General features: G+C 44.8%; 1 protein-coding gene across 5 annotated transcripts in view; it reads left to right on the top strand.

Annotated features, from left to right (window-relative positions):
- The first annotated feature begins 6749 nt into the window (after positions 1 to 6749).
- fgf13a (fibroblast growth factor 13a) overlaps positions 6750 to 12743 on the top strand; it is a 45653-nt gene continuing 39659 nt past the window's right edge. Inside the window, exons 1-3 of one of the 5 annotated variants that reach the window (XM_049029644.1) lie at positions 6750 to 7212; positions 8145 to 8259; positions 8498 to 8678. In XM_049029644.1, coding sequence (XP_048885601.1) covers positions 8630 to 8678 — 49 coding nt within the window. In that variant the 5' untranslated portion in view covers positions 6750 to 7212; positions 8145 to 8259; positions 8498 to 8629. The other 4 variants (XM_049029642.1, XM_049029641.1, XM_049029643.1 and 1 more) reach the window with 4 other exon arrangements.

Genomic DNA, 12743 nt, shown 5'->3' with positions numbered 1-12743 from the left:
ACGGTGATACAAACACTTTCAATCCAGGGACAGGGGGGCAGACTGGCTGCGGGAGAGCACCCCCTGCTGGTGTGTGCTGGGTGAACTGGTGAACCTCTTTTAAGTACTTTTGAATCCTGTGTGTCCCCTGTAGGTGGGTGGTGTAGCAGATACTGAACTAGCAGCAGAGAGGCTACAGCGGGATCTGGATTAAATTAGTGACTGGGCTGATACCAGGCAGATGAAATTAAACATAGATAAATGTAAGGTAATCCATGCAGGGAACAGAAATATAAAGTACAGATATTTTAAGGGTTCCACTGAAATGAAGGTAGCTAATTACGAGAAAGACCTTGGTGTGTATGTTGATGCTTCCATGTCCCACTCTCACCAGTTTGGGGAAGCAATAAAAAAGGCCAATAGGATGCTGGGTTACATCTCTAGGTGTGTGGAGTTTAAGTCAAGGGAGGTGATGCTACGATTAAATAATTCCTTGGTAAGACCCCACCTGGAATATTGTGTGCAGGTTTGGTCACCATACCTTAAGAAGGACATTCCTGCCTTGGAAAGGGTGCAACGTAGGGCTACAAGAATGATTCCTGGTCTTAGAGGAATGTCTTATGAGGAGAGGTTAGCTGAGCTGAATCTGTTTGGCCTCAAGCAAAGGAGACTAAGGGGGGACATGATCCAGGTATATGAGATTCTAACAGGTCTGGATGCTGTTCAGCCAAACAGCTACTTCAATATTAGTTGAAATACTAGAACCCGTGGCCATAAGTGGAAATTAGTAGGAGAACATTTTAAAACGAATTTGAGGAAGCACTTCTTCACACAGCGTGTAGTTAGAGTATGGAATAGTCTTCCTGCTAGTGTAGCACAAGCTAAAACCCTGGGTTCCTTTAAATCAGAGCTAGATAAGATTTTAACAACTCTGAGCTATTAGTTTTCCCCAAACGAGCTTGATGGGCCGAATGGCCTCCTCTCGTTTGTAAATTTCATATGTTTTTATGTTCTTATGTATATGCCTTGGATCTCTGTTTAAGTCCTGTGTGCTCTCTGTAGGTACTGGATCTCTTTGTGAGTCCTGTGTGCTCTCTGTAGGTACTGGATCTCTTTGTGAGTCCTGTGTGCTCTCTGTAGGTACTGGATCTCTTTGTGAGTCCTGTGTGCTCTCTGTAGGTACTGGATCTCTTTGTGAGTCCTGTGTGCTCTCTGTAGGTACTGGATCTCTTTGTGAGTCCTGTGTGCTCTCTGTAGGTACTGGATCTCTTTGTGAGTCCTGTGTGTTCTCTGTAGGTACTGGATCTCCTTCTGAGTCCTGTGTGCTCTCTGTAGGTACTGGATCTCTTTGTGAGTCCTGTGTGGTCTCTGTAGGTACTGGATCTCTTTGTGAGTCCTGTGTGTTCTCTGTAGGTACTGGATCTCTTTGTGAGTCCTGTGTGTTCTCTGTAGGTACTGGATCTCTTTGTGAGTCCTGTGTGTTCTCTGTAGGTACTGGATCTCCTTCTGAGTCCTGTGTGCTCTCTGTAGGTACTGGATCTCTTTGTGAGTCCTGTGTGTTCTCTGTAGGTACTGGATCTCCTTCTGAGTCCTGTGTGCTCTCTGTAGGTACTGGATCTCTTTGTGAGTCCTGTGTGTTCTCTGTAGGTACTGGATCTCTTTGTGAGTCCTGTGTGTTCTCTGTAGGTACTGGATCTCCTTCTGAGTCCTGTGTGCTCTCTGTAGGTACTGGATCTCTTTGCGAGTCCTGTGTGTTCTCTGTAGGTACTGGATCTCCTTCTGAGTCCTGTGTGCTCTCTGTAGGCACTGCATCTCTCAGAGAGTGCTGTGTGTTCCCCATACACAGTGGATCTTTGTGTGAGTCCTACACCCACTGCATGTAAGTCTGTTCTGTTTCACCTTGCATTTGTTGATGGATGTTGGTATTACACTAAATGTTTCCACACACAGGAGGTAGCTGGTTCTCTAAGGCTATTCTCCCCCTCTGCTGTGACCTCTGTGTTTTCCCCACCGGCCTCCTGCCCCCACCCCACTCTTCTGTTGTCTTTTCACACCTTGACCCCTTTATCCCGTGTGTTTGAGTAGATAGACCCCATGTAACAGAGGTGAGATGGTAAAGACACTGTACAATGAGGCCAATCTCTCCAAAACCTCCTGCCTATGTGCCTGTGTGTATACAGTGTGTTTGCCACTGAACTGTGGGCCGGTGTAATGCCACGCAGGAAATGATTAGTCATGATAAGACGCCGGATCTGCATGATGTCAGCTGGGGGCTCTCCTCCCAGTGGTAGGTCCTATTTCCAGTCTAATTTCATTTACAGCCTCCCTAATGGCATTTCCCTCAGACCTGCATTTCATCTCACTTGCTGCCGTTCAGCTAACATGACCTGAGAGACACAAGCTGCAGCCCACCTGTCCCCTTAATGGTGAGCTTCGCCCTGCCAGCTGTGTGTAACACTGGCCCAGAGCCCCTCGGCCGTGTGCCGTACGGAGCAGGAAGGCAGAGCTCCTGCGGTCACATGTGACGTTAGCGCTCCTTCTCCAACGAAGGGCCGGCGCTTCTGCCGTCAGCTAGCGTGATGTCTTTAAGACCCCATTTCACTCAGACAGAATTACCACCTAAATTAGGACATTTTTCCAGGCAACGTGAAGTCATCTGTCCAAGATGCTTTTCACAAAGTAATAATTAAACACAAAAGTAAGAATGAGTGACACACTAAACAAATGCACAGACATACACATTACACCTGACAATATAATATCAAGGCTCTAAGACTGAGTAGGACCCAGATACGGGGTCAGCCCCCCCTAACCGTTACCCTAAAATGGGGAGGGTCACCCTTTGCCCTCAGATCAGCTTCAGTCCTAATAGCAACCATTTGTAGTAGAACATGAAGAAAAGTCTCTTGTTCCTTGATGGATGGAAATCTACTTCATGCTTTGAGTCCCGTAATTTCCCATAAAAGCTGAGGGATGATTGGCCTTTGATTGGTGAGGCCATGGCAGGCATCTGACCTCACCTTAGTGCTCATGAACCCTCGTGACTTTGTTCACTCCTGTGCATGTGGCTGTTTCCCTCCCATAAGGGACCAGTGTCAGGCTGCCCCTGCTCCTGTAAAATCGCCTTTCCGGGGCCTTATACCACCATGCAGAGCAATCATAAGATCTAATGCCTCCCACACCAACAGACAATGTGGGCTGAAGGTATCCTTTGTCTTTCTCCGAAATTAAGCCCGTCGAGACACAGGAAAAAGGGAGATATACGAATCAGCAACCATCGTAGTATTTTTCCATTGCTGAAGGAATCTTGTTGAGATGAGTCATAGAGCTGCTGAATCAGTTCTGAGGTCATTTTGAGGCTGTAACTTTCGTGTGTTTAGCTACTAGCTTGCTAGGTGTCTGCTTATCCCTGTCTGTCATCACGGCTGTTAGAAATGGGGGAGGGGAGCAGATATGGTAGATGCCCCCCCCCCTCCAAAAAAAAATGAACATGAACAGATATTCAAGGCTGAACAATATTGGGGAAAAAAAAATGCCTGATACACTTTCATCATGATATAAATGAAACAGAAGGCTAAGAGGACATTCCTCACCTTTCATTGTGAATCCGTGCGTCATTGTGACGGTTCCCTGTGCATGCAGAACGTGAGGATGAAACACAAACCAAATGGAGAGTGCAATCCTGTATCTGACAAATTCATTTTATCAAATACTTCAGTTCTTTTTAGTTATGTTTTGCTATGAATCTGCAGCCAAAACTGTCTTATTTTAAATGATGAAACCTTTATTCTTTCACAGTGGGACTGATGCAGAAGTACCCACTGCGATGTTGCGATGCCCTCTTCCCCGGATATCACTGCCTCTGATATTGCGTCCGCTGTCCTTTTAGTTGACGCAGCTTGTCCATATTCGGTAAATTCTGTGATTTTTGAGGCTTTTCCCATTGATACATTAAATAATGAAGCAGTTTTTGACTGGTGTGTGACTCTGTATCATATCAGATGTTGGTATTTATTAAGTTACGGTTCATCCGTTTCCCTTCCTACAGCAGCAGGCGTACGTGGTTCAGCATCTCCCCGTAAATTGTACTTTATAGTATCTTCTTATTCTTTTTGTAATGCAGTTATCATACATATCACAGTCACAGATATTACATCGTTTGCTCTTTTTGCACTGTCCTGTGATATTTTCACCAGCACACCTTTTGCTGTAAACATGCTTTGGATAAGACGAGGCAAGACAAGATACAATGGACTTTGTCAATCCCAGGGGGAAACTTTGGTGCATACAGAATAATGACAATAGTACAATAGTATAGTATATTGTAATGATAATGAAGTTGAATTGAATTTGACCATCAAGTGCTCCAGGCCAGGAAGGCAGTGTAGAGATATTATGTCCACAACATTGGCTATGAGGAAGTTTACAGCATTTGCTGTCTAATTGTGATCCATACAATCAGAGACACCTGGCTGGATTGCAGAGCTCCGGAAGTTTCAATGAGGCAGCGATTCCACATGTGTCTTTGGGATTTGATTCTTCCTTTCCAATAGCTGTAGCCCCTAAAGAAGAGGGCCATCATTCTCCCCTGATATTTGTCTCACGGTAGGTTAGACCTCAGGGCTTTTAATCAAAACGTTGCTGGCTTGGATCCTGTCTTAACTAGGAAAGTTGTGTCTCTCTTGGGTCTTTGAGCAAGATCCCCAACCCTGTGAAATACTGCAGGAGTGCTGGGTTAATGACCTGACCCTTCACCACTGAGGTGGACGTTTCAGGTCCGAAAGCTCAAAATCCAGACCATGGTTTTGTTTCTGCCAAGCGGTTCAGTACTCGACTGAATGTGAACGTTTATACAGACGCTCCTCTACTTACGAATGAGTTACGTTCCGAACGGCCGTTCGTAACTTGAAATATCCGTAAGTCGTTATTCAGCATCATTTCAAGGGTTTACGCAAGTACAAATAACTAGGATGAACGACGCACACTAAGCTGTTGAGTTGACAGATGAGAAAACCATCATTAAACATATAATATCCGTCAGACTTTGAGGACAGGCGCACAACATGTGACTGCTGGTATATGGATCCCAATCCTCATCCACCTTAACCCACTCAGGTCATAGGTCAAAGGTCATGGGTCATTTGCTATGGCATGAAAAGAACATGCTATCTAAGTCGTCTGACCTCAACCTCTGGGTTCATTTTAGTGGCCCTCCGCTGTGCCTGCTAAAGATTCTCGTACCGTTTTTGATCTCTCCTTTCATGCAGGGCCAGGCACCGTGGATGACCCATTTCTCACTGACCTGGCAGAGTAGATAGGTAAGTGGGTCAGGACTCTGGATTCCCTTGCTTTTGGTGTATGCAATCTGGCCCGAGGGGGAGGCAAAGCAGAAGCATGAAGGTCCATGAAGCGATACCTGGAAATCAGCCCCCCTCCCCACCAGCACCACAGCTTCAAGGGAATATATGTTATTGCATCAGGTGTGGCCAGTGTGACGCCCTTAGACTCTCATTGCTACTCGGCTGACGAATCAGCTGCTATGGAGAGCAGATCCCAGAATGCTGTGGGTTGACACACCTCTGTAGTGCTCCCTGTTCCTGCTTGACCTCTGGCTAATAAATTTAGCCAGTCCCTATCGATCCACGTCTCTCAGGTCTGTACTTCCTCCATGAATATGGCAAAATAATCATGCACAAACTTTGCATTTCATATGAAATGCATGAAAAATCACACTAATGCAGGCAGAAACATGGACATCTTCACCACAGCACATACATACTGTCTCTGCTGAGAATTACCTTGGTGATAATTTACTCATGACAGAAACCCTCCATTGAGTGTTTGGTGACCAGCACTGCTGCCTCAGACCTCCAGGGTTGGGCTTTCCAGTCCTTCCTCTGCTGAAGTGTGTGTGGAGTTTGCATGTTGTCCTCGAGTCGCATGGCGTTCCTTTGAGTATTCCAGTTTCCCATTTCAGTCCAAAGCCATGCAGTTAGTTCAATTGTCTTTCTATGAACTCTACTTACTTCTCCACTTTTTACTTCCTCCCTCTCCCCTACAGTACTTTTCCTCTACCTCCTCATTCTCTCCTACCCGCTACTCCTCCCTCTCTCCTATTAGCTACTCCTCCTCTCAGTCCTCCGCTACTGGCATGATAAAATTTGTTATTTGTTTAGACAGCTGTGTTAAATGTTTTGAGGACATTAAACTCAGTTCTTATAACTTTGCTAAATCAGCTGAGGAATAACTGTGGGCAAACCTGCCTGGCAATGCTTGTCCCACCAGTGACTCGTGCCGCTTTAACAGAATCCATACAGAACTGAGACACGGTCAAGAAGTTCACTTACAGTTTAGTCGAACATTTGAATGGCCACAGCCTGAAAATCTATACCATTGGGAGCCTTGTAGTAGCGTAACCCTGCTACACCCATAGTTGGGTTTTTGGGGAGGTGTGTTTCGGGCTACAGTATCGGCTATGCAGCTACCTACGCCGCAGACTCTCTGCAGAAGCTTGAATCAGCCTCATGATGTGCGATTTGTGCGACTTTGAATGTGGTGTGATTGTTGCTGTCAGACATGGTGGTTCCACCATCTCAGTAACAGCTACTTTCCTGGGAGGAAGAGTCTGATGAACAAAAGAAAATCCATTCAGTGGCAGCTCTGTGAGTCACAGGAGAGTGGCCAGATTTGGTAACGCTAATAGGAAGGCCGCAGGTACAAATATAGCGGCTCATTTTAGAGAGAGGTGCAGAATGGATTCTCCACGCGCTTACTGTACCTCTCCTACCCGTGAAAAGGCAGAGGGCAGCTCTGTAGTATATACCATGACAAAACATACGTAATGGAGTTAGAGGTATACCAGTTTAATATAACTTTAAGAACAATTTTTAGTTACTGACGCTCACAATGACACATGTCGCCACGAGGAGTGAACAAAGCGAGTCCCCGCCGCATCCGTCCATCACGCATCCACGGCAACCGGTAAATTAATGGCCGCTGCGAACGATAAAATAAACATCATTACGGAAAATCACTCACATTTGCACAAACCGGCTGATTAGATTTATATTTTAATTCAATCGCGGGGCATCCCTTTGGGAGATATCTGCGTCGCCTGTGTAAAGTGCATCTGCTCGGCAGAACTTTGCAATGGGGAAACAGAGCTGCGGGTTGCAGCGGGCCGGATGAACCGGTACTTTATACTGGCGCCGCGGACTTTAGGAGCGATTTCAGGTGAGCTGCCGTCTGTCGACCCGCTCTTCTACTACAGATTTGCGTTTTATCCATGTTATCAGATATTATGTGAAATCAAAAATCACGGTACTCATTCCGCATATTACATTTTATACTGGATGAGGGAGGAGCTCTCAAATGTTAAAAGTAGATGAGAATGGCATCTTACCTATCGAAGACACTATTTATGCGTTTTTTGAATATATTGGACTTAAAATTAAAATGTTCGGTAAAATGGTTTCTCTACACGTTACGCGGACTGTTTATTACTCTGTATAACTGCAACCCAAACGCAATGGGGAATTTAACCGTTCATATATCCTACATAACCGAGCCGTAAAATAAATAATACTATGGACTTTATTAATTAAACACCTACGGTTAATATATTGCTGTTGGCGATTCGTAAACATTAAACACGGGAAGTAAACTTCGAAATGAAAAATGAACAAAAATAACCCCATAGAGGTCACTTTTCCTTTGAGTAGATATAGTATCACATACAGTGTTATTGTCGTGAAGGCGGCCGCTCTATCAGCCGTTTTCCCCCACGCCTCGTGGGAGTGGGGGTCCCCCGTATAACGCCTTGGTTACACCCACCCATCGTACAACCCCCGCGTGTGTTTTAATGCATTATATTTATAGCGAATCTGTAAATAAATCATTGTGAATCCTTTGCTTTCAGTAAGCGTTGCAGCCAGTTACGCCCTCTATCCTGTTGCTTTGCACGCTTTTTTTTCCAATTTACAAGCGATGTCTTGCGATCAAGTCTACTTCACAAGCATAGATGTCATTTAAATGTCAAAAGCCCATCTGTACTTGTACACGCTTGTTCCTTTAGGTTAATTTAATTCAGTTTCCATGCCGTCTGTGTCATCTGACGTCGGCTGGCTGCGCGGTTCCTTTCTTTTTGTTTCATTCCCCTTTTGCAGTCATTTCTCTGCATTGCCAAAGAAATTCGACTTTGTATGGAACCAAAAGATGCTGAAGACGGACGTGTGTTTTCAGGGTGCGTTTATGTAACAGGGAGGGTGCAGAACGGAGAAGGTAAGCTGAGTAGTAGTAGTAGTAGGCTATAGGCTACCAGCGGGGAATTGGTGTACGCCAGACCACTTAAAGATGTGTACAGAATGACGTTGGGCAGATAGACGCACTTATCTCGGAGATACTAACGCTGTAAATACTTGGTACATACATTGATGATCGTGTGTTATATTGTTTCACGTTCACGGATTAGCGGATCGTGCATTACTAATTGGTTTGTTTTCTCAATTGTGTTTCACAGAAGCCTTTCTTCAAAAGTCGTTTCGTGTGGTGGATATTTTACAAGGATTTCACTACAGAAACAGTTACCAGACTACGCTGGGATTTAAATTCCAGTCTTATTTGGAAAATCAAACACCCAAAATAAGGACTTATGAGTGGAAAAGTGGTGAAACCTAAAGAAGAAAAGGATGCGTCCAAAGGTAAGATTTAACCCTCTTAACACCGCGTTTAAAGCGACCTTCAATTCATTCGTCTCTCACATTTCGTAAAAGAAAAGCTACAGTTAGAGAAGAGGACAGATTACATAGACTTATAAAAGGAGGGTGTATATCCAGACTCCTGTGCACTGTGGGGTGCGGACAAAGACCGCCTTGGAGAGTCCTTCTCTTTGTTAACATCTACTCAGTACACCAACTGAAATCAGTTTATTGTAGCCATTCGAAGTTTCTCGATGGAAAATATGATTCTCGTGAAACAATAATCAAAAGACAGAATGTCTTGGACCTTAAGTGAAAGGAGAAAGATGCGAAGAATGGGCGTGTACGTGCAAAGTGTACTGTAATATTTATTTAGAAATATTTCGATGAAAGGGGTTGCTATCGCTTTAAAGCAGCTGTATTAACGTCCCTTGAATCCTGTTGAAATTTCCTTTGCTTGTGATTCCGGCATCTGAAGGGCCAGGGCTGAATGGCGCACACTGATACATTGGTGTCACACCACTCTTCATTTATGGGGTGACGTGGGCGCACATGGGTCGCAGTATTTTTGGATTGGTGCTGCGCAAATTGCTCGTTACGCAAACACGTTTCTGCATGTCTATGGACCAGGCACGTTTTGTTTCGGGGCGTTAACTTGGTAACTATTGCCATGACGACAACAGGGAGTCGGGGTTGCCAGAGAAACGCCGACGAGATGCGATGCTGTAGTCTGACTAAACGCCACACGGCGGCTTTTATTTTATCGTTGTTATACTTATTTACTGTCGAATAATCACGACTAATGCGAATGTACGCCTCTTTAAAAATTCCACCGAATTACATACAGAGGACATTTATTCTGTACTTAAGTGTGCTTACGTATTTACAGATTGCATCATATTAATGCCTATTTAGGTCTATTATTCATTTATAGGTCCATACATAGTCTACAATTTGGCACCGGATATAAAAGTAAGATACATTCAAGAATTCACTAATACGGCCGCAGTGCATTTAAGTTCGGCAAAATGTAATTTAATGCCCTGTATATGCCTAATAGCTAGCCCACTAAGAACATACATTTACAAATGAAGAGTAATATATTTTGTTGTTAAAAAAAACGTATCGGAGTTCCCATGCGGTTAGCTTGAAAACATCCTGGATGCTGTAAATACGTCGCACACGATATGACTAATTAAACGTCCAGCTGGAGGAGCATGGGCCGCCGCGGGGGAATCCAAGGAGACGTGCTCCGACTGGGAGGAGCAGCTAGGTGGCCGGTCAGCTGGCCAGCTGGGGGAAGCATGCACGATCATCTCTGCTTACAGCACGCCGGCAGCACAATGCAGTGCTTGCTTTCTATTATTTAATTGCGGCCTGAGTTCAAATGAATGCTTTCTGATGCCCATGCTATGTCATGGAACAAAGTGTTTCATATTCAGCATTCAAATGGGCCATTCTTGCATTTTACATTTGTCATTGTTGTTCTGGCTTGTTTAATGGATGTATAATGACGGAATAGTACATCCGCAGAGATTTAGGGTTCTGCTCTGTACTGTTGCCTGCTGGCCTGGCCACGTGTGATTACCGACGATTTCTTGTCCAAAATGTGACACTTCTTCATACTGTGGTGTGAGGGTATGCGCGTCTTCAAGGCAATAGTACAGAGGATAACTGGTCACTGCATTTTCATGGGGTTCTCACTGGTCGAAGGAAGACTGAACTCATCACTGCATTTCCATGTGTTCCCACTGGTGAATGGCAGAATGAACGGGGATGTACATAAGAACACAAGAAATTTACAAACGAGAGGAGACCATTCGGCCCATCAAGCTTACCTAATAGTTCAGAGTTGTCAAAATCTTATCTAGCTCTGATTTAAAGGAACCCAGGGTTTCAGCTTGCGAAACACTAACAGGAAGACTATTCCATACTCTAACTACACGCTGTGTAAAGAAGTGCTTCCTCAAATTCAGTTTAAAATGTTCTCCCGCCAATTTCCACCTATGACCACGAGTTCCAGTATTTCAACTAATACTGAAGCAGCCATTTGGCCGAACAGCATCCAGACCTGTTAGAATCTTATACACCTGGATCATGTCCCCCCTTAGTCTCCTTTGCTCGAGGCTGAACAGATTCAGCTCAGCTAACCTCTCCTCATAAGACATTCTTCTAAGACCAGGAATCATACTCGGTAGCCATATGTGGCACCTTTTCCAAGGCAGCAATGTCCTTCTTAAGGTATGGTGACCAAACCTGCACATATTTTCAAGGTGGGGTCTTACCAAGGAATTATTTAATCGTAGCATTACCTCCCTTGACTTACACTCCACACACCTAGAGATGCAACCCAACATCCTATTGGCCTTTTTAATTGCTTCCCCACACTGGTGATAGTGGGACATGGAAGCATCAACATTCACACTGATGTATCTGGGCTGCATTTTCTTTTTTTTTGTTGTATCGTTCCTTTTATTACCATTTAATGAGATTCATTGCCACCCAAATAAAAGTGAAGATGTGACTCTGCCACTGTTGTACTAGTATTTTTATCGTGACCTGCATCAGATTCCGTCTGTGTGTGTTTGCGTGTAACTGCCCCGTGGCTGACCTGGAAACCACAGGGAATGTAATGCCCGTACTTAGCAATAAGGCTTCAGCCACAGGGAGACAGCACGGATTTATGCTTGGCTTGAAAGGCACTTGTGATCTTCTCCGTATAGCTGCTCAGATTCGCCCATTTATTACTATTTTATACCCACCAGCACTTAAATACTCCCACCAGTGTATCTTTATACTCATCCATCTCCAATCCAGAATGACGGCTGTATTTGTATGTGTCCTATTTAACTTGCTAAAACTCACCCGCAATAATAATTAATAAGCTTATATATGACCTTGCCATTTTCCATCCATCCATTTTCCAAACCTTATCCTACTGGATCGCGGGGGGGTCCGGAGCCTATCCCGGAAGTAATGGGCATGAGGCAGGGAACAACCCAGGATGGGGGGCCATCCCATCGCAGGCCTTGCCATTTTGCGAGTGCTTAAATCTTTGTTGCCATTCTTCTACCGTAGTTACCCTAAATAACGGTAGCAAAGGCACTTGCGAATTCAGAGAAAACTTGAGAAAACTTGAGACTTGAGAAAAGCTCTGGAAATGTCCAAGATAATGAGATGAATCATTTCTCTGAAAGAAGGGAGCATTCCTGTATCATGAAGTCAGATTTCTTACTGATCCGGATAACTTCCATCCATTTTCCAAACCGCCTATCCTACTGGGTCGCGGGGAGTCCGGAGCCTATCCCGGAAGCAATGGATACGAGGCAGGGAACAACCCAGGATGGGGGGCCAGCCCATCGCAGGGCACACTCACACACCATGCACTCACATATGCACACCTATGGGCAATTTAGTAACTCCAATTAGCCTCAGCATGTTTTTGGACTGTGGGGGGAAACCGGAGTACCCGGAGGAAACCCCACGACGACATGGGGAGAACATGCAAACTCCACACACATGTGACCCAGGCGGAGACTCCCAGAGGTGTGAGGCAACAGTGCTAACCACTGCACCACCATGCCGCCCCATCCGGATAACTTGTTGGATTTAAAGTATCCTCATTTAAACGGGCTTTTTCTTAGTTCACTTGAGTACCTTAAATCTGTGAAGTTATCCATCTAAGCAAGAAGTCCTGCTTTGTGATACAGTCCCTAGGATTTAAGCAGCTGGAACAACATCTGGATACATTTCTCTGTGTACAAGATTTATTCTGCTGGCATAATCATGACAGGTGGAAGAAGTTGGAATGTTTTTCAGTGGTGTTACATCCTTAAGCACCACCCTCATGCTCTTTCCTGCTGTGCTGATCCTCTTCTTTAAGCATCATATTCACTCTCTGTCCTGCAGTGCTGATCCTCTTCCTTAAGCACCACCCTCATGCTCTGTCCTGCTGTGCTGATCCTCTTCTTTAAGCATCATATTCACTCTCTGTTCTGCTGTGCTGATCCTCTTCCTTAAGCATCATATTCACTCTCTGTCCTGCTGTGCTGATCCTCTTCCTTGAGC

This window comes from Brienomyrus brachyistius, chromosome 10 (genome assembly GCF_023856365.1).
Source record: "Brienomyrus brachyistius isolate T26 chromosome 10, BBRACH_0.4, whole genome shotgun sequence".
Lineage (NCBI taxonomy): Eukaryota > Metazoa > Chordata > Actinopteri > Osteoglossiformes > Mormyridae > Brienomyrus > Brienomyrus brachyistius.
The sequence above is the reverse complement of the archived record's forward strand: the minus strand, read 5'-3'. Positions and strand labels throughout refer to the sequence as shown.